The sequence below is a fragment of the Lagenorhynchus albirostris genome, chromosome 14 (assembly GCF_949774975.1).
Source record: "Lagenorhynchus albirostris chromosome 14, mLagAlb1.1, whole genome shotgun sequence".
NCBI lineage: Eukaryota > Metazoa > Chordata > Mammalia > Artiodactyla > Delphinidae > Lagenorhynchus > Lagenorhynchus albirostris.
The window spans coordinates 66,265,091-66,290,919 of record NC_083108.1 but is presented as its reverse complement, the minus strand read 5'-3'; the positions used below and the strand labels follow the sequence as shown (position 1 = coordinate 66,290,919).

Sequence of the window (25,829 nt, the reverse complement as noted above, 5' to 3'; positions counted from 1 at the left end):
GCACATCTACTTGGAGCATGTCCCCAACCCCCCAGATCACAGCTCATTCAAGCGTCATGTGTGAGGAAATCTGAACGGTCAAGATGTGACACTGCAGTGTTGGTCACGGTGCTGCTGGCAAGGAAAGGGGGTTCGAGTGTCACTTTGACCCTGAGCCGTGTCTCAAGGGGACGTCATAGCCCAGGTCTGTCGATTTGCAGTGGGGGGGGGGGCACTGTGTTGGGTATCCATGGCTGGGAGCCCTCTGAGGGAGCTTTGGGTCACAGGGCCCTCTGAACGCCCCTCCCAGCAGTGGCGGAGTTGGTGGGCCTCTGAGCCTCCACACACTTCAGGACGCAGGTCTGCCTTAGTGACAGTAAAGGAGGGGAACCGTTTTTATATTTCCTACTTAAGTGGTAGTGGTTATTGTGCTTCCTTGATGTTATGGGGTTAGAGTTTTAAAGTTAGGTAAACAGCCTAAAACTAAAATGGAGGCCTTGGTTAAGACTGCCTTGGTTGCCTTGTGTGGGGTCAGAGCACATTTCTGTTGTCGGGGAGGAGATGTGAAGAGCCCTAGACCCATCACCTGTTGGCCTTGTCGTCAGTCTGGTCTCTTCTTGGAGCCGCATGAAGATAAGTATCCAAAGCAGGCCAGTAGGTTTCAGTCATTCAAAGATCCAAGGCTCTTATCACGTCCATCTGGGAAAAGCCATTTTCCAGGTAAGCAATTGTAACTTAGTCCATAAATGTGTCCCCAGGCAGATGCTCAAGAAACAAACTTAACACACCCACCCAGTCAAAGACAGCTAGTGTCCTAAGGCTCAAGGAGAGATTGTCACCTTCAACCAGGGGAAGGGGCAAGGGTTTGGAGTGAATTTTCCCTACCATCCCCTGCCCAGAGAGAGCAGGGCCTGGGGAAGTGGGTACACTGCTCACAGCACCCTACTGGCCCCACGGTCTGACCATTCACCCCGGGTCTTCTCTCTCCCCAGCCCACCTGGACGTACTTTACATACAACTAACTCTGGTTTCCCGTTTCCTCTTTTTCTGCATTACCAGCCCATTTCCCAAATGAATAGGCATTGCGCTTGCACCTTTGGAAAACCCTCCCTTACCCCTCGTTAATCCCCCTCCAGCCACCAAGCCATTTTACTCTTTCCTTGGCATCCACCTCTTCTCCCTTTCTAGAAACCACTTCCAATCGGTCTTGCCTCTGCGGAGACAGTAGCAACCTCCATGTCACCAGATCACTGGTGGTGCCTTCCCAGCCTCTCCTGCCCTCCTTCTCTGCCTGACCTCTAAATACAGGGGCTCCCAGGCTGTGATAGGGCTCCTCTGACCCCTCACTGCTTGGCTGACTGCCCACCCTTCTCCCAAGTGCCAGCTCTTCCCGGGATCTGATGGGCTGAAAGGGCTGGATCCTGCCCCGCACCTCCCTCCACCCCATTCTCAGCAAGTGGAAGAGTTTGTTCCCTCATCCTGAACCTTGGAGTTCCTCATTGACTCCTGTTCTCTCAGACCCCAAAGTAAACCATCAGGCTCTCCAAGACGCAGCACCAAAAACACCCATGCCTCCCATGGCCCTCTCGCAGGGCTCCCAGCTTCCCTCCACCCCTCTAGCCCTTACCCCATGGAGGCTGACCGACCTCACCATTCTCAAAACCCTCCGGAGGCTCCTGCCACGCTGGCTATGACCCATGAGATCTGGCCTCCCTCAGGCCCCCATGACCCGAGCTGCCCTCTCTGCCTTCCTCCCCGCAGCCCCGCCACACAGGCTAGTGCTGTTCTTGCAAGGAGCCAAGGACGCTCCCGCCTCAGTCTTGGCAGGTGTCAGAGCCAGAGTTCACACTCCTGAGGCCCGAACGCACCCACGACATCACCGGGCTGCATCGTGCCAAGTGCACATCAGCCCCTGAGGCAGTGTGAGCACCCCGTGGCTCAGGTGAGGAGATGGGACTTGCCTTCAGGCCCGAGGGGGCTCCTCAGAGCCTGCGCTCTCCCCCTCCTGACCTGCCGCCCACAGGCATCCTATTTCTAAAGGGCTGGGTGCCCGGTCCACCCCCTCCCCAGCCTGCAGCCCAAGCTAGGGGATCATGAGCAGCCCTCCCAGCAGCTGCTGCAGGGACAGCCACGGAGTGTGACAGGCGTTGCCTAACTCCTGCCCAGAGCTTGAGGACCCCGCGGGGGCAGCCTCGCGTCCCTGGCGCCTAGGCCCAGGGTGGAGGTGCTTATGTCAGGCAGGCCAGGTCCTCTCAGCCAAAAGAAACGTCTGGACTGCACTGACCTCAGATGCCCTCAGGAGGCGTGGGTTCCAAGCCCTGTCTCAAAGGGCCGCGCAGAGCTGGCTGAAGCCTGGGGATGGGGTGGGGAGTGGAAACCGGGTTCCTCACGCTGCTCCCAATTCTCAAGAGCTCCTGGTCAGTCACACTTAGGATAAAAATTTTCCGCACACCCTCGTGGTCCCACAAGGCCACACCCCGCAGACCCAGGCCAAGGTTCAGGGGTCAGTGGGAGACCGATCTCTGCCCCTACGCGTGGACAAAGGCTCACAGGGAGTGGCTCACCTCCAAGGGAGGAAATTGGAGCCAAGGACAGTGCAGTGACAGGGCCTCCCCTAGGCCCAACCACGGGCCCTGGAGCGCCCCATCCTGCCCCGCTCCTGACAGAGCTGCTGGGCGCAGAGTGAGCATGAGCACAGAGAGATGGAGGCTGGTGGGAAAGCGGGCCTTCCAGGCTTTCTGGTCCTGCTTCTCCGGGGCACAGGAGGCAGCTCAGGGGAGCTTGGGGTCACTCACCCCGCAGCCGGGGCAGGAGCAGTCATCATGATTGGACCCACATCTGGACAAAGCATCCTGAAGCCCCCGGCGGGTCACCAACTCATCCTGGGCCATGCTCACAGGTCAGTCTAGCCCAGAGGGCATCGGATGGAACCAGCCAGGACCTGAGCTGCCCAGTGCCAGGGCTGGGGCCTGCCGGCAAGCCCATCGTCCAACCTCCGGCTGCAACCGAGGCCAGCAGGCTGCACCCTAGCACCCAGCAGCTGAGGCTGGAAATCCAGCCATGTGCCCATCGCCCAAGGGCCAGCCCGAGCCTGCACCGGAGCCACAGCATTCTGTACTCAAAGGTGGCCTGTGGGGTCTGTGGGGATGGGCTCAGGACAACCATAGCCCAAACCTCTCGTCCCACCAGTGGTGTCTGTACTTCCCTTGGTCCTGCCAGGAAGAGGAGAGGACGCCTTACGATACAGGGGAATCAAAGCCAAGGCCCTCCATGGCCTGGGCCGTGGGTCTGGCCACACCAGTGGGAACCACACCTGCCATGTGTCCTAGAGTCAGAATATTGGAGTCTCTGGTCTGCAGTGGGCCTCTGTGATGGCAGGCCACAGCTCAGGGGACTGGAGATAGAGAGGAACAATCCCCCCTCGGCTCCTCCTCCTCAGAGGAGCCGTGGATGTATGCCCTGGCTGCACTCGGCTGAGTAATAACATTTTCACAACTCTGTGGTGTGACTGCTGTTGTCCCATTTTACAAACAGTGCAACTGACTCAGGGAGCTTAACCATCTCACCCAATGACCAACAGAAGGGCCTAGGTTCAGTCTGACCTCTCCTGTGTCCAGGGCCCTGCAGAGACACGAGGTAGATATGAGCAGGGGTCAAATTCCTGCACAGCTGCTGACCACACACATCCCTTGCCCTCTCTGGGCCTCAGTTTCCCAAAATTGTAAAAGGAGAACACAAAAAAGCATGGAGAATTTAATTACTTAGTTTCCACACCCTGATCTTCCCCTGCCCCATCTGCAGCAATCCTGTCTTCCCCAGGTATCAGCAGCCCCAAACCTGTAACTCTGTCCTCACCTTCACACCCGATTCACCAGCATATTCTATCCACTTTCCCCTCAAAATACAGCCAGAATCCAACTCCTCTCAACACTGGCACCACCTGGTTTCCTCCAGGGCCCCTGCCCTGTCCACCACAGTACCACAAGGAACCTGTTATGACCTAAGTCAGGTCACACCCCTCCCCTGCTCTAATTCCCTCCCTGGCTCCCAGGTCCCTCAAAAGAGGTGTGGCCCCTCAGCCCCACCTCCATCTGCCTCCACCCAGCCTCACAGACCCCCTCCCTCTTTCTTGAACACACCAGGCACCCGCCTACCTTGACCTTTGCCCTGGCTATTCCCTGAAACTGAAACACTCTCTTTCCAGATATCTACACAGCTCCCTCCCTCACCTTTACTGTTCACTGATCAAAAATTACAGGCCTGGGACTTCCCTGGTGGTCCAGTGGCTAAGACTCCGTTCTCCCAATACAGGTGGCCCGGGTTCAATCCCTGGTCAGGGAACTAGATCCCACATGCCACAACTAAAGATTCCGCATGCTGCAACAAATATCCCTCCTGCTGCAACTAAGACCCAGCGCAGACAAATAAATATTTTTAAAAAAACAAACAGGGACTTCCCTGGTAGCACAGTGGTTAAGAATCCGCATGCCAATGCAGGGGACAGGGGTTCAATCCCTAGTCTCGGAAGGTCCCACATGCCGTGAAGCAACTAAGCCCATGAACCACAACTACTGAGTCTGTGCTCTAGAGCCTGTAAGCCACAACTACTGAAGCCCGCGCACCTAGAGCCCATGCTCTGCAATAAGAGAAGCCACCGCAATGAGAAGCCCTCGCACCACAATGAAGAGTAGCCCCTGTGCGCGGCAACTAGAGAAAGCCCTCGCACAGCAACGAAGACCCAACGCAGCCAAAAATAAATACTAAATAAATAAATTAAAAAAAAAAATTGCAGGCCCATCCCACCCCCACTCCTGCTCCCCACTCCCTTCTCCCCAGTGCCTTGTCCCTGTTGCAGCCCAGGAGCCACCTCTAGACTGTGAGCCTGGGAGCTGGCTCTGTTTTGTTCCCTGCTTTTTGCTCTTGGTTTTGCAGTGCCAAAAGACACAGCACCCAGTAGGCTCCATGTCAATGTCAGCCGTTAGTTACTACTTCTAGACACGGGCCTTCCTCACTCTACAGTGGATGGAGTGGGCTGTGGAGAGGGTAGAGTGGGACCTGCACGACCTGGGTATTGGGGTAAGAGCCCACCTTTTGAAAGGTCACAAGGACTCAGTGAGATGATGTGAGCAGCCTGCCACCAGGAGGTCAGGCACATAGTAGGTAACAAATGCCCCGATCCTTGAATGAAGGTATTCCCATAATAGTCATTGTTCAAATCCCTGCGCCACCAGCTACTCTCCTGACTCAGCCCAAGTTTGGGCATGAGTGTCCCTCATAGAGGTGACTCATTGTTTCCTTCAGGTCAAGGGCACACAGCTGGCCTGGCACACAGTAGGAGCTTTATTAAAGCTCTGAGCATTGGGCGGTTGGTGGTGGTGCTTCCCCGCAGCAGCTCCGCCTGGCCAGTGAGGCTGCTGCCCAGCCAGGCCTGGTGTCCCCGCCCAACGGCAGCAGGGGCAGGATTTCCCGCTGGTCCCAGCCAGGTCTATCCTGTGCAGCTTGAAAAGAAACCAGTGGGTCTTAACTCTCCGGAGCCAGGCTGCCGCCTAGCCTCTGCCGTTTATTCCATGGCCCACCCCGATAGCCAGAGGTGGTCCAGGACTGGCCTGTCCCCACTGCAGTGTATGGGCCGCAGCGTCAGAAACGTGGGCCTCAGCCACGGATTCCCCTAACCCGAGGGAGCATTCGATAAGGAGCCAGTAGTTAAGTGGGGGTAAAACGGAGCCATCCTCCCCCTCCCCCAGGCCGGCGTTGCTGATAGGAAGTCCGACACCCAAGGCTGGACGGCTCATTTATCTGAGCTAAGGAGGTCCACTCCAGCCGGAGGTGACTTGCATCCCCGGGCCCCTATCGCTTCCTGAGTTCGTCTTGGGAACTGCCCGTTTGTGCTCACCCGGGGAGGCCACTATCTGGGGAGGCAGAGCAACTAGAAACACCCAAACCCCTCCCCAGGAGACCAAGGAGGGTGGAAGGGACCGTGGGGACTAGCCTGACTGGGGATGGGACTTCTGGGCTGGAAGGGTCGCCTGGGGGCCGTGGTCCCGCCTCCGCTCAGGGCTGGGCCGAGTCCCTGGCCCGCTCCGCATCTGGAGACTCCAGCCCCTCCACAGGCGGGGAACAGCGCGTCCCCTTTAAGAGAGCGCGGCCCCGCCCACCCCCTCCGGCCGGATCCGAATTCCAGAGAGGCGGGGCGGAGACTGCAGGCGCTGAGGACGCGGTGGTGGGACAGGGATCCGCTGTAGCTCGGGCGGCGCCTCCCTGCGGCGGCCCGGCCCGGCTCCGGCCCCGCCGGGGCGATGCTCCCCGAGGCCGCGGGATGAGCCAGGTGAGCGCGGGGACCCCCAGCACCCACTGCCCGGCGCACACTGAAGGGGACCTGGCGGCGGCAGCCGCGGGCCTCTGTTCCCCAGGGCTGTGTGACCTTGGGCAGCCCCGCACCCTCTCTGGGCCGAAGCCCAGAGGACAGCCAGGACTGGCGAAGGCCCTTCTGAGTCCCGGCTCACAGGCACCAGCCTGGGGCGCTAGCGAGGCTCCTTGGAGGAGGCGGGCGGGCCAGCCGGCTGCCGGATCAGCAACGCGGGCAGGTCGGCCCCGGCTCCGCCACCCACTGCTCTGTGACCTTGAGCGAGCTCTGCGCCTCAGTTTCCTCATCTGTAAAATGGAGATAATATCACTGCACGCTCAGACCTGGCCAAGGTCACTGCGATTACTTTACTACTGCTGCTGTTCTGTCGTTAGAATGACACAGTCCTTACGGAAGGGAGGCTGAGGGAGGACCTAGGATCTTTCCGGAGGAAGTGGGATCGCCACCAGCCCTCAGCAGTCGACCTAACCCCTCTCTGAGGTCGGGACCGGGGTTCCTACTGTGAGTCCAGGGCCGTGGGCTACATCTCTCTAGGGCTCATCTCTTTACCTATCACAGGGGCAGTAAGGATGGGTGCCTCCCTGCCTGGGCAGGAGGACTCTGCCAAGTCTTTCAATCCCCCCTCCCCCAAAGAACCAAGCAGCAAACACTTATGGACACTAAGTCATTTATAAAAATCATCCCATTAGTTCCTATGAGGAAGGTACTATTATTGCATCCATTTTGCAGATGGGAAAATTAAGGCGAAGAGTTTCTCACAGCCAGGGCTCAAACCCAGGCATTTGGTCTGAAACGACAGGCGGGTGCAGGTGGTCAGCGGCATAGCCTGTACTGAGCGCCTGCTGGGTCCTCACAGCCATCCTGACCCGTGTCCCTGCCCACAGTGACTCGGCTGGCCTGGGCATGGCAGACCCCGTGGTGGGCATCGCGGGCTCGGCAGCCAAGAGCGTGCGGCCGTTCCGCTCAAGTGAGGCCTACGTGGAGGCCATGAAGGAGGACCTGGCCGAGTGGCTCAACGCCTTGTATGGCCTGGGTCTGCCCAGCGGTGGCGATGGCTTCCTGACGGGGCTGGCCACGGGCACCACCCTGTGCCAGCATGCCAATGCCGTCACCGAGGCCGCCCGCGCGATGGCCGCCACCCGCCCAGCCCGTGGGGTGGCCTTCCAGGCACACAGCGTGGCACCCGGCTCCTTCGTGGCCCGAGACAATGTGGCCACCTTCATCGGCTGGTGCCGCGCAGAGCTGGGTGTGCCCGAAGTGCTCATGTTTGAGACCGAGGATTTGGTGCTGCGAAAGAACGAGAAAAGCGTGGTGCTGTGCCTGCTGGAGGTGGCGCGGCGCGGGGCCCGCCTCGGCCTGCTGGCCCCTCGCCTCGTGCAGTTCGAACAGGAAATTGAGCAGGAGTTGTGCGCCGCGCCCACGGCCCCCAACGCCCCCAGTGCCGGGGAGGACGCTGCCACCGCTGCTGCTGCTGCTGAGATCGCCACTGCCCCGGGGGCTCCCTCCCGCGGGCCCCGCATGACACCCAGCGACCTACGCAACCTTGACGAGCTGGTGAGTCCCCGAGTGCGTATGCCCGGCGGCCTGGCTTACTCTCCCTTTACCCAGGGACCAGACAGCAGGGTGGTGCCTGCAACCTCCGGGGGCCTATCCTCGTATCTGCAGGACAGCCTGCCCCATGGAAAGAGTGCTTATGTTGAGCACCAAGTGGATACCTGGCCCCAAGGAGTTGAGCAGGCCCAGAGAGGGAGAGGTGCTGGGTGAGGTCACAGGGCCCAGCACGGCCTGGGAGAAAACTCGGGTCCCATTGCACGATCTCCCTGCTTCCTTTCTGTGGTAACCATGCACCAGATAAGTGCTAGGTGTTCCTTCATCCTGGGGGCCGTGTGATTTGAGCCCCTCCTGTATGCCCTCCCTGCGCTCAGCTGCTAGACATTTGCATTCACACCATCACTGAGCTCGAGGTTGAATGGGTGCCTGTGTTGTTTGGTCCTGGGCAAGGCGCTTGGCACACAGTAGGTGCTCAGTGAGTGCCTAGGGAAGCTCCCAGGGGCTCTGCAGGTCCCTCCTTCTCTCCAGGGCCCTGCACACATCACTTATCTGGGAACCCAAGCCTAGAGTAGCTGCTGCTACTGGGGGCTAAAGTCCTTTCAGGAGCTGCAGGATTAGTTCTACCCTGAGCATAGGAGGTGCCAGACCATGACCCCAGCTTCCTCCTCCTCTTCCCGGGACCTAGGTGTCCCTAACACCCACACAGCCGGGCCAAGAGTTTCCTTCTTATCAGGAGGTTAGAACATGATGTCCCCTTCCTGGAGGCGGGTAGCCGGATGGCTGTGGGCAGAGGTTGCCACCCCACCCCATCCTGCACCAGGGTCACCAGAGGCTCCACCTGCTCATTTTCTCAGCAGCTCCGCTGTGGGCAAGGAGGCAGGCGGGCCGCCCACACAGCCAGCCTGGCAGCTCCCAGCCTGGGGGAGCATGTGGGCAGATGTATGCTAGCTGGGCGGGTGGCCTGGTGTGCACGTTGGTGTATGCGTGTGCCCCATATGTCTGTGGCACTCCTGCCTCCATGGGGTGTGGGTCCTGCCTCCACCCCAAACCTGGCCTCTCTGTGGGTCTCAACATTCATGTCTGTGAAGTGGGCGAGGGGGAGTGAGGACTCCCCCAGGGCTCAGGGACTTGAAGAATGTGCCTTGTTGGGGTCCCAGGCCCTGGCCCAACCACAGTCCCTCCATCTTTTCCTAGTCAGCTCCCTGACCCCTGGTAGCCAAAGGGGAAGGAGAGCTTCCAGAAGGACTTACTTCCTTCTGACCCTGGAGTTGCTGACATTGGGCCAGGGGAGGAGTGACCTGACCCCTGACCTCCAGCCTCTCTCTGGCTTCAGGTGAGAGAGATCTTGGGGTGCTGCACCTGCCCAGACCAGTTTCCCATGATCAAAGTCTCGGAGGGGAAGTACCGCGTGGGAGACTCCAGTCTGCTCATCTTTGTGCGGGTGAGAGCCAGGGGCTACCTGAGCAGGTGGCAGCCTGGGAGGTGGGGGGGCAGGCCGTGACCTGCCCACGCTGGGCTGCCACAGGTGCTGAGAAGCCACGTGATGGTGCGCGTGGGCGGCGGCTGGGACACGCTGGAGCACTACCTGGACAAGCACGACCCCTGCCGCTGCTCCTCCACGGGTCAGTGCCCACGGCGGGGGCGGGGGGGGGCACCTCTGTGGCCCCACCTCTCATGCGCCACCCGTCCTCTCTCCCTGCAGCCCACCGCCCACCCCAGACGAGGGCCCGCACCTTCTCCCCACAGCGGGTGTCGCCCACCCGAAGCCCCCGAGCTGGTAGCCCAGCCTCCGGGGGTGAGCGCAGGGGCTCCCGCCCGGAGGTGACACCCATTAGCTTACGCAGCTCGAAGGAGGGGCCCGAGACCCCGCTCAGGTGAGAAGCAGGAGGACGCGGGGTGAGGGGTCCGGGGGGTGGGGGTGCCCGCCCTGGCCTGGATGACTGTGCTCCGTGACTCACACCCTGGGAAAAGTTCCCGGGGGTGGGGAGGTGGCGGCAGGCCCGGCTTCCCGTCTCCATGGCAACCCAACCAAACGAACAACACAGCTGGGCGGGCCTTGGGGGCTGGGTGGTGGCCAGTCCAACCCTGCTTCCCGATGGCCTGCCCAGGAAACTGGAGGCCCGGGGAGGGGGAGCTTAGGGCCTTACTTCTGCTGCTGCCTTGGGGCGGCGGGGGTGGCCGTGGCTGCAGGAAGCTGTGGCAGAGCCTCTCACTTCTCCCTGGAAGTCCCCAGGGCAACAGACACCCTTGGCACTCCCGTCACCACACCACAGGTGCCTCTCCCACCCCCCGCCCCAACCACGCGGCTGCTGGTTCCTTACTCTTCCAGCCCTTTCTGCACGCCAGTCCCCTCCGCGTTGCCCCAGCTCTCTCTCTTGCTCCCCTGCCCCAGGGCCCGGGACCAGCTGCCCCCCCACCCCCGCTCCCGCCGCTACTCCGGGGACAGCGATTCCTCAGCCTCCTCAGCCCAGAGCGGCCCCCTTGGTGCCCGCAGTGAAGACTCAGGCACTGGCCCCCGACGGGAACGGCCCAGCCGTCGGGTGACCACAGGCACTCCGGCCTCCCCGAGACGCCCCCCCGCCCCGCGCAGCCAGTCCCGAGACCGGCTGGATCGGGGGCGGCCGCGTGGGGCCCCAGGAGGCAGAGGAGGCCAGCTGTTGGGCCCCAGCCCTGCCCGGCGGGCCCGGAGCCAGAGCCGTGAAGAGCAGGCTGTGCTGCTGGTGCGTCGGGACCGAGATGGGCAGCACTCATGGATGCCACGGGGCAGGAGCAGCCCCCAGACTCCCCGTGCCCACAGCCCCGCAGCCCCCCGGCCTCCCCGGGTCCCCAGCCCCAGTCCAGAGTTGAGCACCACTCCGGCCAGTGTCTTCCGCACACCCCTGCAGCTTGACCCAAAGGAGGAGCAGCAACTATTCCAGCGCCTGGAAGAGGAGTTCCTGGCCAATGCCCGAGCGCTTAAGGCTGCTGCTGGCGGGACCCCGACGGGACCAGCCCCTGACCTGGTTCGGGCCCCAGACCCTCCAGCTCCTGACTCAGCCTACTGTTCCTCCAGCTCCTCTTCTTCGTCCCTCAGCGTCCTGGGTGGCAAGTGTGGCCAACCCGCAGACTCTGGCAGGATGGCCAATGGGCTGCCCGGGCCCCGAGGCCCAGCTCTGTCTAGCTCTTCCGATGAAGGCAACCCCTGCCCCGGTGTAGGGGGCCCACCAGATGCACCTGGGAGCCCCATGGCCGGCCCAGAGCCCCTGAGGACCTGGGCACGAGGCCGGATGGACACACAGCCAGGCCGAAAACCCTCACGCATCCCCACCCCGAGGGGCCCCCGCCGCCCATCTGGACCCACGGAGTCCAGGGCCTGGCATGCCCTGCAGTCAGTCAGCCCAAGGGCTGAGCCAGATTCCTGGATGTGATGGACCAGCCCAGCTGCCCCCAGTCCCCCATTCCTTCTCCTTTTCCTTTGTGGCCTTAACCCCTCTGCATCAGGGAGTCCCCCCTGCCTCTTGGGGACCAGACCTCATGGGACCAGACCCCTTGGGACCACATGGCACAATGGGACCTCTGTTGTACATTCCGGTTGGGGGATGAGCATTGCTATTTAATTACTAATATTATTGAATGCCTTAGAGGGGGCTGGGCCAGCCCAATAAGGACCCTTCCTGCGGTCCTGTGGCCCTGCAGAGCCTGACAGTAAAGTTTTGTTCCAGCTACTTGCGTCTGCTTCTTGGGGACTCAGCCTTGGGGCCATCACACCCATTTCGGGGCCCTCATTACAGGTTGGGATTCTGGAGTTAATTGCCAGGGGGCAATGCCTGGCAGCTCTGACCTTCACGCTTAAGATAATCCTGCCATCCCAGAAGTGCCAGGTGCACTTGAGTTGTTTCCCCCTTTATTTCCTCCTGAGAGGCGGGATTTAACTGTTTGTCCAATGGAACTCCAAGAGCAGTCTGAGAGCTTCCAATCAGATGCATAACCACGTCCCTTCCATCCAATGGGATCGTGACCCAATGAGGTCCCAGAAAGGACTGTCCAATGGGGCCTAGCTGGGTCCAATGAGATTCAAAGAGAAGCCTGTCGCCCAGGAGACTGGGTGGGAGTGTTCCTCAGCCAATCAGAGAGGAGGATGTCCTGTCCAATCCGAGAGAAGTTGGGCAATCTCGTCCAATCCGGGTCCCCAGTTGTTCCAGTCAAATGAAGGACCCCTCCCCGCCATCGGTCGTGTCGTCCAATTCAATCACATGAGGCTGCAGCGCGCCGGATGCAGCGCCCCCTGCAGGCGCAGAGCCGGATGCGCAGGGCGTGCGCGCACCAAAGCGCAGCGCAGCAGCTCGCGGAAGAGACGCAGCACGTGCCAATTGTACTTGGCCGAGCACTCGAGGTATCCACAGCGCCAGCCCCTGCGCACTAGCGCAGCCAGTGCGCGCCGAGGCCCGAACCGCAGCCGCTGCCGGTCCCGCTTGTTGCCCACCACAAGGATGGGCGCCTCGGGTGCGCCCGCCGGCCTGGGGGCCAAATGGGAAAAAGGGTCGCGGTGCCACGGACCCCATGGCCGGAGAATCCCCCCAAGTGGGTATATACATTCCCCTCTTGCGGCCAGAGACCCCCCAGCAAATTACCAGAACCACAAAGACACAAAGACCCAGGCCTAAAGACCGCATAGGGCTAGAGGCCAGGCCCGGAAGGCCTGAGACCAGGCCCAAGATGGCGGAAGAACCCCCTCACTCACTTCAGGCAAAGGCCTGGCCAGACCCGCAAACACTCCCCTCCGCCCCGCTGCTCACCTACCTGGTCTCCGCGATGCGCTGCCGCAGCGCCTTCACATAGTCAAAGCTGTCTGGGCTGCAGATATCATAGACGAGCACGAAGGCGTCCGTGTCCTGCAAGCTCCAGTCTTTAGGGTCCGGCCACTCCTGGGGGCGGGAGGCCAGAATTTGCCGGAGCCCCCCCTTCCCACTCTCCCATGCCCAGTCCTCCAGCAGGGGCCTTGACGCTAAACCCACTGTCCTTACGGACGCTGGGGTATGAATTTTAAAACCGTGCCTGAAGCCGGTCAGCCCTCAACCCTCTTTCACTCTGGGTCTCCTCTCCCCTCACTCCTATCTTCTTCCTCCTCCTCCAGTTTCCCACAGTTCAACTCGGGACAAACCCCGCCCCTCCCCAGACCCCCTCCTTGGTAGTTATGCCTCAGCCTAATTCCAAAGCCCTTGGCCGGTGTTCCCCCAGCCCGCAGAGACCACTAATTAGCGGCAGCTGTACACGTTTAGGCCTTTGGCCTAAGCACATGCTGCTCTTTCCACCTGGAATGCTTCCACTACTTCTTTTCATCAAAAGTTCACTCATCCTTCCAGGTTTAGCCCAAATGCCACCCCCTCCAGGAAGCCCTGCTTAATCCTGCCTGCTCCTTCCTCTTCACCTCTCGAAGGCATCAGCTCCAAGGATTCAAAGTCTGTCCTGGACTTTGCAAAATTACTAGACGAGTCTTTGCTGCAGGTCACAGGAATGAGGGAGCAGAGAATGATCCCCCTAGAAAGTACACCACTATGTCTGGCTTCAACCTCTCCCAGTGCGGCTCTGCTCAAGGCCCCAGACCCACAACGCTCACCCTCAGGGAGGCAGGACCATGCTCCCCCACGCACGGATCCCCACCCACCAGCGGAGGCAGGCAAACAGAGAGGCACTTAAGCGAGCTAGAAAAAGCCACCTTGCAAACTCGCCGGGTCTCGGGCCTGATTTTGGGCAACTTCAGGCCAGCAGAAGGGGTGAGACACACAAACGCAAGGACACACATTCATTCTTCGGCCCATGAACACAGTCGGGCACCCCTGGGCCGTCCACGCGGACTCGCACGTGTGTACCGAGCACCCACACACATGCTGTCACACGCCCCTGCCCACTCCTCGAGCTGCTACCTCTAGCCCCCCGGGGCTCTGACCAGGGCCAGCACCGTGGCCGTCGCGGATGCTCAGGTCGTAGACGGCGCCGTCGAGCAGCACCGCGGGCCGGTAGAGGCGCGGCCCGTCCGTGGGCCGGTGGCGCTCGGGGTAGTCACCGAACAGGAACTGGCGGATGATGGCTGTCTTGCCCACGCCCGGGGCGCCCAGCACCGCCACCCGCAGGCTGCCCCCCATGGCCCGCGCGTGCTGCCGCGCCCCGCGCTGAGAAGCCTCATGGGCCGACGCCGCTCGGCGCGCGCCGCGCGCACTGCCCGGTACGCCCCGGCCCCGCCGCGCTCCTCATCGCCCCTCGGAGCACCCGGGGCCCAGGGAGGCCAGGCCGGAGGACGCAACTGGCGGTGGGCGGGCAGACAGACAGCAGAGCAGGCCGACGGAAGACGTGAGAGCAGCTCCGGCGGGTGCCAAGCTCGGAAGAGAACAGACCGAACGCGCCGCGCACAGACACGGCCTCCTCTCGCAGCGCGACTGGAGGCGCCGCCCGCAGCGCGGGGCACCGAGGTCGGACCCCCTGCTTGGGTCCCGCGGCGGAGAGGGGCGCTGGGGGCGGCACTGCCTCTCGGCGCCTCCGTCCCTCTGTCCTTATCTGGCTCCGGCGCCCGGAGTCGCCGCCCCAGCCGGCGGCGCGAGAAAGCGAGCGAGCGGAGCCTCCCGGAGGCGGCGATGAGGTAACCGCCTGCCCGCCCGCCCCTCCCACCTCCCCCCTACCCGCCCGGGACGCCCCTCCCGGGAAGGGTCGCGGGAAGGTGACTGGGACTCGGGGAGCCCGGGGAGGGACCCAGCCCCCTCTGCGTTCCGCACTCCTGTCACCCGCTCCAAAATAGAAGTCCCTTCCCGCCCACATCCTTGTCCCCTCCTCCAAACACCGCTCCCCCAAGCTGGCTCCTCACAAATCCGGCCCGCTGGAGTCAGGGCGCCCGGGTCGGATCCAGCCCAGCTGTGTGACCTTGGACGAGTTGCCGCACTGCGCCGGCTCTGCTCCACATCCATCAAACGCAGACACCGTTTCTTGAGAACCTACTACGTGCCAAGCCCTATACTAAGATATGTGATCCTTGAATCAAAGCCTCAACCTGGTGTCTCTGAGAGAGGAAAAGAAAACTAAGGCTGGAGAGGGGACTCTCCGAGGTTGGGAGGCAGTGGGTGGCCCCTGACCCGCCGCCCTGCGGTCTCTTCTGAGGAGCTCTCCCACCTCCCTCCTGCCCACAGGGGTAAATGGCCAGCACTAAATAACATGTCAAATGGCATCATGGAGGGGGGCGTGGGACAAAGGGTGCTGAACCCGGCATGCACCAGGTCCCAGCAGCTCAGCCCCAAATCCCTGTCCCAACAATGCTGAAAGATCCAGAAATTGGTCGACACCACCTTCGTCATAGCTAAGGCCAAATTTTCTGCCTATGTCTCCACTGTAGCTTCCCTCAAACCCTGCAGCCTCCACGCCAGATTCTCAGAGCCCAAATCCCTCCCTGGAGCTGGCCGGAAGCTCCTTCCCCATCAGGGCTTGGGAAGTCTGGGTTTACCAGCCCCATCCTCTGCCTCTGCTTGCCTACCCCCTACAGTGGGGGGCTCCCACATCTCTGATGCCCAGGTACTGGGGGAAATGCACAGGCATGTCTGTTTCTGCACTGAACAAGGGTTTTTCTTATCTGTCTCTTCAACAAACATCTCCAATCTTACTGCTTGCCAGGATGCTGAGATAGGTTTTTTAAAAAGTCCTGCCTTAAGAGAGAACGTTCTAGGGATGGGATGCAGGAATTGTAAGAGCACAGACAACATGCCCACCCTAGCCTGGGAGAAGTGGGAGAGGGAGAAGGAGCTGAGTCTTGAAGTGGAGAGTGGGGTTCATCCTCCTGGGAGCAGGCGATGGTACCTGGATCAGGGATATGGGTCTGCTCTCACTATTCTTCTCAGCCACTAGGGAGAGCAGAGCCAGAGTTGTGGCTACATCTGACAGGTGTTCTAGGTCTTCAGGCCCAGTGAGTGGGGACCCTTGGCTTTATTTTACTTTCTGCTGTGATTTTTCCCTTCACCCGATTTCCCCTCTGACTTTTTAACTTTTCAGGCATCTGGGTTTTGTGAGCGGCCTCAGTTCCTTTGGGGAACAAGGCAGGGAGTAAATAAACTAGGCACCACTTTCCCTGTTGGCACTCAGCAGGGTGTGGGGCTGACATCATTATGGTCTTCCTTGGGGCACTCGGGACCACCAACCCCTGCCTGGAGCACCCTCCCTCCCACACGTGGGAGCCAGCTCTGGGTGTCCTGGAAACCTTCCTTGCTTCACTTTCTGACAGAGAGCCCTTTTCTTGGGTAGGGCTTCTTTGGGAACCACAGACAGGGCTGTGTGTGAGGCATCTCAGGGACCTAGCGTGTGGTTTTTGGAGTGATGGAAGACACTCTGGACAGAGTACGTCCAAAAGCTCCCACAAAGTCGTCCACACTCCACAGGGGTGACACATTCCCAAGGGAAGTCTCCCATCAGTATCACTAGCAGCCATTCCCATTTATCAAGGACCTGTGGGGAATTCCCTGGTGGTCCAGTGGTTAGGACTCCAAACTTCCACTGCAGGGAGCATGGGTTCGATCCCTGGTCGGGGAAATAAGATCCCACAAGCCACAAGGTGCAGCCAAAAAAAAAAAAAAATGGACCTGTGATGTGCCAAGCCTTGACTGTAGCTATGCTCATTGAGGCCCAAAGGGATGAGCAGGAAAGTGGCAGCACAGGGACCAGAACCCAGGACCTTAGGCCACTGAAGCTGACTTTCTGAGAAGCCCAACTTCATTGGGGCTCAGAGACCAGAAGGGCTTCAGGAGGAGGTCAGCTGGAGCCTAGGGCCCTGTAGGGAGGGACTCTGAGGAAGCCCCTGTCACTGTGGGAGCTGAGCTGAGACAGAAGTGGGCCGCCCAGGGCCAGGCTTCCCAAAGACTAGCTAGCCAGAGAACTCGGGCTGCCTGTTGGCCACTGCCTGACATTTGCCCAAAAGGTTTCTTCCCATCCGGCCTGATTCCAGACCTTCTCTGGGGTTGAGCACCGTGGACCACGTCCAGCTCCCAGGGGTATTTGCTCTGGACTCCTCTCACCCAGCCATCTGCGTCAGTCCACTGACCATTAATCATAGTCTGTCCTGCCTGTTAATCACTTGTCCCAGCTTAACTCACTCCCCCAGAGTCCTGATGGGGGGAACCCTTACCATTTGGATGCCTCATGCACGGTGGGTCCTTGGTGGCCATCGTAAGGCTGCCCATTGATTGTAGCCGGTCAGCCCCTTGAATGCCATGGGGTTTTATAACCATCAGGACACAAGGAGGCAGCACAGGGCAGGGCTTCCAGGCCTCTGGAGTGAGACCTCTAGGGTTTGAAACCTCCTTCCTGGAGGGGTGTCATCTGCACAAGTTATTTAAACTCTCTGAACCTCAGTTTCCTTCTCTAAAGGGGATAATAATGGTCTTGACTTCATATAGTTGTTGTGGGATGAAATGAGATGATACAAAGAGGAAAACAAGACAATTTAGTAAGGCTGGTGGGGGGACTAAGTTTGTACATATAAAATAATTTCATTTTATATGCTAGTTTACAAACTATAACGGAGGCATATGTGTGTACACACAGGTAAGTATGTAGACAGATATTTCCTACTTCTGTCTGCCGAAAGGGCCTAGAAGTGCCACCCCAAGAGCAACACACACACCCAGCACCCAGATCTTGGTTTCTAATTCTGTTCTCCAGGCTTCCTGGAAAATGGCTGATGCTAGGGTTGGAGCAGGATGAATAAAAGATGAGCCTGGAGCATCTTATAGTACTGGAAAGTAAGGAAGTGCTCAAAAGAAGCCAAAGGATGGGGGCATGTCAAAGAGACACAGAGCCTACTTGAAAGAGCTCCCAATAGCCACAGCTTAAAAATTTAAGCAACAAAATAAATAATGCACTTTTGGATTAAACCCAAATTATAAAATAAATATCCATGAGTCCAAACTGATATAAAATGATTGAATTAATACATAAATGCAGGAGAAGAAACAAATTTTCCTTACAGAAGAATTCCAAACATTTTATGTAGCTGCTCCCTGCCCCCACGCTCTTTCCCGAGTGTAGGCTGCACTTCGTGACTTGCTTCTGAAGAACAGTGTGTGGAAAGGGGAGAAAGTAACTTCGCAGTGGAGACCACTGGAAACACTACCTCGGCCAAGTGATCCAGGCTGATGTGACGGCGATAACTCACGTTGATAGTGTGGACCCCTGATACGATGGGACGAGAAGGGCGCCTCCCTTGTCTCCTTCCTAAAAACCTGTAACCCCAGTCTAACTGTGAGAAAAACATCAGACAGACCCAAGTTGAGGGACAGTCTACAAAATACCTGACCAGCACTCCTCGGAATGGTTAAGGTCATGACAAACAAAGAAAGTCTCAGAAACTATCACAGAACTAAGGAGACTCAGGATACATGACAACCACATGGAACGTGGGATCCGGGAACAGAACGAAGACATGAGTGGGAAAACTACTGAAAACTGAATAAAGTCTGGAGTTTAGTTTTAAAATTATATGTTATATAATTTGTTATTTATTTTATATTATAAATATATATTATTCTTATTCTTGTGTATTATATATTAATAAACATTTACATCATAAACATATTATATATATAGAAAAGAATAGAAAAGATCCCATTTACAAAAGGAACAAAAAAATAGAAAAAACTCATGTATCTATGAAGAATAAATGTGCATGCAAGAATTTTTTTTTTTCTGGCACACCACAGCTTGCAGGGATCAAACCCGGGCCCTGGCAGTGAAAGCGCCAAGTCCTAACCACTGGACTGCCAGGGACTTCCGCATGCGAGAACTTTTAAATGAAGAAAACTTAAAACGTTATAGAGGACTTCCCTGGTGGAGCAGTGGTTAAGAATCCACCTGCCAATGCAGGAGACACGGGTTCAATCCCTGGTCCAGGAAGATCCCACATGCCACGGAGCAACTAAGCCTGTGCACCACACTACTGAGCCTGCGCTCTAGAGCTCGCGAGCCACAACTACTGAGCCTGTGCTGTAGAGCCTGTGCTCCACAACAAAAGAAGCCACCGCAATGAGAAGCCCATGCACACAATGAAGAGCAGCCCCTGCTCGCCGCAACTAGAGAAAACCCACGCGCAGCAACAAAGACCCAACGCAGCCAAAAATAAATAAGTTTATATATAAAAAAAAAAAGGTTATAGAGATGTAAAAGAAAGCATGAACCAATGGAAAGGCATCTACTCCTATATTTGGATGTACAGATTAATATTATTATTATTATTTGTTTTGGGTTTTTTTTTTAATTTATTTTGTTTATTTGTTTGTTGTTCCACGGCATGTGGGATCTTCCCAGACCAGGGCTCGAACCCGTGTCCCTTGCGTTGGCAGGCAGATTCTTAACCACTGTGCCACTAGGGAAGTCCAGATTAATATTATTAATATTATTATCCTCACATCGTTTTGAGGATGTCAATTCTCCATAAGTTAATATAAACATTTGATGTGATCCAAATAAAAACAATACCATCATTAAAAAAAAAGAAACTTAGTTCTAAAGTTCAAATGGGACCAAAAGGGTGAATAAGAGGGTACTATAAATTATGAAAATATAAAGGTACAATACTTTTTAAAAAACTCAGTGGTGGGGAGTCCTCTGGTGGCCTAGTGGTTAGGATTCTGGACTTTCACTGCCATGGCCTGGGTTCAATATCTGGTTGGGGAAGATTCCGCAAGCCACACGATACAGCCAAACAAAAACAAAAACGAACAGAAACAAATGCAATGACCGATGAATAGACAAATTCTCTGGTACTGAACAGAGTCCAGAAAAGCACTGATATATATGTGGAAATTTAGTATATGATACAAATGATATTTCAGATCTGTGGGGAAAAGATGAATTATACAGTAAATGGTGTGGAAACAACTACGTAACCATCTGGGAAAAGAAAGTTGAATCCCTACCTCGTTCCTAACATAAAGCCCACATGGAACAGGCTCAAAATGCAAAAACTGAGATGAGACAAGCACTGGAAAGAAAGAAGAGATTAGGACTTCCCTGGTGGTGCAGTGGTTAAGCGTCCACCTGCCAAAGCAGGGTACACGGGTTCAAGCCCTCGTCCAGGAAGATGCCACATGCTGCAGAGCAACTAAGCCCGTGTGCCACAACTACTGAGCCTGAGCTCTAGAGCCCGTGAGCCACAACTACTGAGCCCGCATGCCAAAACTACTGAAGCCCACATGCCTAGAGCCCGTGCTCCACAACAAGAGAAGCCACTGCCACGAGAAGCCCGTGCACTGCAACGAAGAAGTAGCCCCCGCCTGCCGCAACTAGAGAAAGCCCGCGCACAGCAACGAAGACCCAACACAGCCAAAAATACATAAATAAATTTATAAAAAAAAAAAAAAGGAAGAAGAGATTAAAAGAAGACAATGCCCAACACAATTTCAGCATGGAAAAGTAAAAACAGTAACAAAATGGGGAGAAATAACGACAAATCGGGAAGAAAAGGACCAATAACCATGTCAAAAAAGGGCAACAAATAAGAAAACGGCTCACAGAAAAGGACACACAAATGGCTCGAAAACACACGAACGGAGGCATGTTTAAAACACAGTAAGGTACAGTTTTTTGCCCGTCACTTAAACACACCGCGATATGCTGAGTGTGTGAGGGTGTGGGGAAACAGGCTTCGCATTTCTGGTTGGTGGGTGTGTAAACTAGAGAATTTTTAGCAGTAGCTATCAAAATGATTAACGCACCTACCTTCGAACCAGCAATTTCAGTCTGAGGAATTTACCGACATGAAAATGAATGTTCTTTGCAGTATCAGTTGCACCAACACCACCAAAGACACAATTAAGAGGACATCACGGCGAGGACTGGTTCATCATGGTGCCTCCATTCAATGGAAAACCACACGGCTGTTATATAAAGGCATGAGGCCGCTCTCTATAATGGGCTAATAATGGAAAAGTCTCGAAGATACAAGTACGATGCAGATCGGGGTGTATTCCATGCTACTCTTTGTGTATAAAAAGGGAAAAAATCGTATTAGACGTCATTGAGTCTCTTTGGAAGGTAACACTGGTCCCTTTAGGGAGAGGAATGAGAAGGATTATTTCACTTCTACATTCTTTTTGCCTTTTGGATTTTGAACCATGTGAATTCATTACCTTTTCAAAACAAGAACTAAAATTTAAAATGTGAAATGCTTATACCCTCTGGTCCAGCAAGTCTGGGGCTAGATCCTATAGCTGCATTTGTGTCTACGAGCAAGGATGTCTAGAAAGATATTCACTGCACCTTTGCTTGGACTCCAGAAGATGGAAACAGCCAGAATGTCCGTCTGCAGACACCAGCCCATCTGCACAAGAAATTCCAAGGCCTATTTGTACTGATAGGTAAATAAAGCAAAGTGCTGGTAGCATCTAGGGTGTGCTATTTATTTAGTAAACACGTTCCTGGATTTGCTTTATACAGGCACAGAATTATTCCTGGAAAACCAAAATGTAGCAACGAACTTTGCCTCTAGGGGGGAAAATAAGAACTGAGGAAATGTGGAAGGGAGAACTTTATCCTTTGTGTGACTGATCTCACCGTGGTCCAGAATCACTCTCTCCATAAAACAAACCACTAGTTGAAGATAAAAAAAATGTACAATGAGGTCACGCCGCAGGCCTTGGCAGGGTGTCTGGCACACAGGGAACCCATCAGGCCCCTGGGTGTTTGTTGGACCCTCTCAAATAACTGGTTGCTGTGTTGAATTCCCCGACTGGCTGGGGAGGCTCAGGACCCTGGAGAATCTTCTGCAAGATGCCAAGGCCCCTGAGAAGCATCGAGAGCTGAGAATAAGGACACCTGAGCACACCGGGACTGGGGAGAGCACGTGATGGGTGTCACTGGGGTGAGGGAGGCACAGGAAAGCTGGAGAGGGACAAAATCATGGTAAGTTTCCTCCCACAACCGCCTGAGGCCCGAGCACATGAACCCAAGGTGTCTGATGACAGTCCAAGGGCCTCTGTCTGGCCAGGACAGCGTTCCTCACTGGCATTTCCCCCTCACCTGAGGGGCTTGGTCCTGGGCCTCATCATCACCCCACTGGGGACAGCAGTGCACTCACAAGGCTGGGTGGGCGTTGGGCCTCAGCAGGTCAGGACGGCAGGCGACAGGGCAGGCTGCGGTGAGTCCACAGATGGAGGGGACTCCAGCTGCGTTTGTGTGTGGCCTTCTGAGCTGGGGACTTTCAGATGAGGCGAGAACTGGGGTTGTACGGTCAGGGGCCTTGGTTGGTTCTAGACTCTGGGGTCCCAGGGCAGTATGGTGACACCCCAGGGGTCAGAGGTGGGGCAGTGGAAGGCCAGGTGCCCCTGCCAATGCCTACAGCAGTGTGTCCAGCATGGGCAGGGTGCAGGGAGTGGCCATGGCAAGAAGGGGCTGAGGGCCCACCAGCCATGAGGCACTGAGAACCCACTGGCAGCTCTGCCCACAGAGCCCTGCCCAGAGTCCCCCCACCTCCCTCCCCACCCCGGGAGCCAGGCCAGTGCCAGAACTGGGGCCACATGAGGTGTCCCTGGTGGTGGCTGGGGAGGCCGCTGCAGATGCAGGGCGGGGAACAGCCCGCCCAGACAGGCCTGGTGCTGGGCCTCCCTGCCGCTCCCAGGAGCTGAGGAAAACCAAGATGCACTCGGCCCTCCCAGCATCTAAAGGCAAGACGGCATGGGCTCGGGTGGAGCTGGGGTCAAGGGTGGGAGAGGTGCTGGGAGACCAGCAGGCCTCAGCAGGCAGTTTCCAAGGACAAGAGAGGGAAAGGTACTGTCAGCAGGGCTAGGCAGGGGCTGACACAGCTCAAGCCCTTGACCCTGGACCCCAGGAGATCCAGGACCCTGCCCAGAAGAGCCTCAGGACCTGACACACTGGCCAGGGACACACTTGATGTCATCATTTTTATTCACTTTCTCTTTTTGAAAATAAGAGTAAACATACAATATATAGTCTCTATTTATATATATTAGACATCGTTACTGCAGGGCTCAAGAAAACCATCCTCAACCACTTGGAAGCAGTTTTTAATTCTGACATTTGGTGGAAGAGGAAAAAAGTGTCCGTGATTGCCAAAAGCAGAATCTTTCTTTATTATTAAACAGCAGTAACAGGAAAACCTAATGCTCTGTCAGACACAACTGAAGGAGGCCAGGAGGGGGGCAGCAGATGCTAAGGAGAAACCCCAGACAGGATGCACCACGCTCGCCCACATGCCCCACCTCTCAGCCGTGTCTCCGCTCCAGGAACCCTGGACACATCGCGGAATGTATCAGAGGCAGAGACCGTCCTCGCGGGCAAGAGGGGGAGCGGGCGGGCGTGTCTGCCAGGGGAGCAAGAGCCCGGGGGGGCTCTGGGAGCTTCCACATAGTCTTCCCCGAGCGGCTCAGTGCTCGGGAGGGTGGGGTTGTAGGCCCTGGGAGCCCCAGGCCCTGACAGAGCAGCTCTCCTGGTACCCAGTGGACCCTCCACACACGCCAGGATGCCTGCCAGGGTCCATCCCAAGAGAGAGGCAGTGAGGAGGGCACCACCAAGAGAGACTAACACCAGCCCAAGAGAGACTGGGGCAGGGGGCTTCCTGGGCTGGGAACCGAGGAGGGAACTGCGTGCTCGCCCTCAGGTGCCGGGAAAAGCAAGAGAAGAACCCTGGATCTCCCCGTCCAGCTCTTGTGCCGCTCTGGCTCCTTTGGTCCCCTCCTCACTGACGCTAAACGTCAGCAGCAATGCAAAGAGGGGGGTCTCAAGCACGCGAGTATCCTGAGGATCCAGGCAGGCCCTACTGTCAGGACCAGGGAAGCCTGTGGGTGCCAGGAGCCTCGCCTGGTCCCTCCCGGGAGAAGGAGGTGCTGCCACCTCCCAGGGGGCTCCTTGACGCGGCTGGTGGAAGGCTGGAGCGGATGCTGGACGGGGCCTCAGTTCTTGAGGATGGTCTCATAGGCCTGGTACACGTGCTGGGACACCTCCGGTGCTCGGCACTTCAGGGACAGCTGCAGGGAGAGAGGGGTCAGGGAACAGGGAGCTCTCATTCCCGGAGATCCTCTCCAGGGCTGGGAAGGAACAGGCGGGGAAGGCAGAGAAGGAGGGAACCAGATGGGAGAGGGTGGTGCGCACACGTGGCCTGGTGGCAGCAGTGGCTGGGGCTGCTGTGTGGTTTAGGTGAGGGGGCGGCCGCTGCAGCCAGCCGGGTGGGGACCAAATTTACTCGCAGCCCACATGCCTGCTGTCCGCCCACCACCATGGCCCTCTGCAGCGTGAATCACGAGCCCGAGGCTGCCAGGCAGTGCTGGCTGCACCCTGCAGAGCTGCCAGGCCCCCCACAGCCCATGGAGGGCGGAGGAGGTTTGGGGCCAGGAGGGAGGCCATGGGGACGCTGGGTGGTCTTTCTGGTTTCTTGCACAGGAAGCAGGCACATCAGACTTGGCTCGGCTCTAACTGTGGGAAGAGCCTGGAGAGCCCTGGCAGCGGAGACAAGCGCAGCCACCCCTCCTGCCAACATCACTGCTCTGAAGGGGGCCGTTGGGAAGGGGGAGGGGCACGTGGCGCTCTAGCAGTCAGGGCCCCAGTCTCCTCTGAAGGGCTCTGTGCACACTGACTGTGGGAAGTGAAGGCACCAGGCTGGGGAGCACAGGGCAGCCAATTCTCCTGCCTGCAGCCTGCATGCGTGTCTGCCCGGCTTTGGGGAACAGCGGGGTGAGGCCAACTCAGGAGAGCCGGGCCAAGAGATGGGGTGTGCGAGGTACAGCTGGGAGGATGGAGGGGAAGAGGAAGAGAAAAGCAATCCGCTAACCTCCAAGTCCTGCACCACGGGCACCAGCAGGGAAGGTGGACATGCAGCAACCGAACACAGGGAGACGGAAATTACCACCACCGAAGCCACCGCCGAGGCCCCACCCGACCTCTGCACCCACACCACCAGCGGAGCCCAGGGAGCAGCCTCTGGAGGGTCATGCCTGCCCGAGACTTGGGTGCAGGGAGAAGCAAAGCCTGGGCTCTCTGGGGCCTGGAACAGCAGCTTGGCCTCTGGGAAGCCACGTCCTGACTGAGGTCTGACTCAAAGGTCAGGAAGGATGAGTTGCTCGGAATCCACATCCTCCCAGGAGGACACTCAGGTGGGGAAGAGCCGGAGGGCCAGGGCCGGGGCCCAGCGGAGCCACTTCCCAGTCAGACGGGCCTTGGGCCAACTGGGCCGCCTCATAGGGCCCAATTTTACAGAATCTTCTGGTCCAACTCACTGTTCTGAGACCCAATTTGGTATCTTATCTGAGAAACTAGATGGGACTGAGTTGAAAGCTTTCTAAGGTCAGAATTCTGATGCTCCTCCAATGCCAGGCTCAAAGGGATCCCAGCTCAGCTGGGCTAGAGTGCCCCCCGATCAGGGCCGACCCCTGGCCCGGGAAGGAGGGGAACGGGAGAGGCTGCCCAGACAAGAAGGCAGAGGCCCCATGGCAGGCAGGCAGGAGCGGGGGCCCTCACCATGAAGCTGGGGTTGCCGGGCTGGATGCGCAGCTCCGCCAGCACCCAGATGCCATTGGTCAGCTTGAGGGACTGGTAAAGCATGTCCTGGCCCTCCACGTTCCTCTTGGCGATGGTGAAGATGTTGCTGCTCTGCAGCCTACTGCTCACGGCCTCTGGGGGTCAGAAGGCCCCCAGTCAGAGATGGGGAGGCCTGGGGCACAGGCGAGGGGCAGCATGGAGTGGGGGCGGGGCTCAGGAGTCCTACCCGCATTCAGGGGGCAGTCTCTGATCTGGAACTGGGCTTCGTTCTCATTGGGAATGTCCTTCCACGTGGCCAGGAACATCTGCCGGTCTGGAGGGGTAGAGGTGGGATCCTGATACACCTTTGCTCCCGCTCAGTAACCCTCAGCAGGAAGTGGGTCGGGGGGCAGTGCCACCTTGCAGCTGAGGACAGGACTGGCTCTGCCACAGCCCCTCCTGC

At 57.6% G+C, this 25,829-nt stretch overlaps 3 protein-coding genes across 8 annotated transcripts in view; 1 reads left to right on the top strand and 2 right to left on the bottom strand.

Annotated features, from left to right (window-relative positions):
* The first annotated feature begins 6,156 nt into the window (after window positions 1-6,156).
* On the top strand, window positions 6,157-11,598 carry GAS2L1 (growth arrest specific 2 like 1). Of its 2 annotated transcripts, XM_060120869.1 has the most exons (6): window positions 6,157-6,304; window positions 7,228-7,897; window positions 9,228-9,335; window positions 9,420-9,516; window positions 9,597-9,768; window positions 10,287-11,598. In XM_060120869.1, the coding sequence occupies exons 2-6, from the start codon at window positions 7,247-7,249 to the stop codon at window positions 11,299-11,301; spliced, it is 2,043 nt and encodes a 680-aa protein (XP_059976852.1). In that variant the 5' UTR covers window positions 6,157-6,304; window positions 7,228-7,246; the 3' UTR covers window positions 11,302-11,598. The 2 variants fall into 2 exon arrangements, with proteins under 2 accessions (XP_059976852.1, XP_059976853.1); XM_060120870.1 differs by lacking the exon at window positions 9,228-9,335.
* A 166-nt stretch (window positions 11,599-11,764) lies between these two features.
* RASL10A (RAS like family 10 member A) lies at window positions 11,765-14,400 on the bottom strand. Its single transcript, XM_060120871.1, has 3 exons — window positions 13,798-14,400; window positions 12,674-12,798; window positions 11,765-12,390 (listed from the first exon to the last, which is right to left on the bottom strand). The coding sequence occupies exons 1-3, from the start codon at window positions 14,014-14,016 to the stop codon at window positions 12,123-12,125; spliced, it is 612 nt and encodes a 203-aa protein (XP_059976854.1). The 5' UTR covers window positions 14,017-14,400; the 3' UTR covers window positions 11,765-12,122.
* An 8,562-nt stretch (window positions 14,401-22,962) lies between these two features.
* AP1B1 (adaptor related protein complex 1 subunit beta 1) overlaps window positions 22,963-25,829 on the bottom strand; it is a 53,393-nt gene continuing 50,526 nt past the window's right edge. For all 5 annotated transcript variants that reach the window (XM_060170294.1, XM_060170297.1, XM_060170295.1 and 2 more), the window contains 3 exons: window positions 25,614-25,700; window positions 25,367-25,521; window positions 22,963-23,880 (listed from right to left, as the gene is read on the bottom strand). In XM_060170294.1, coding sequence (XP_060026277.1) covers window positions 23,806-23,880; window positions 25,367-25,521; window positions 25,614-25,700 — 317 coding nt within the window. In that variant the 3' untranslated portion in view covers window positions 22,963-23,805. The remainder of the gene's footprint in view (window positions 23,881-25,366; window positions 25,522-25,613; window positions 25,701-25,829) is intronic.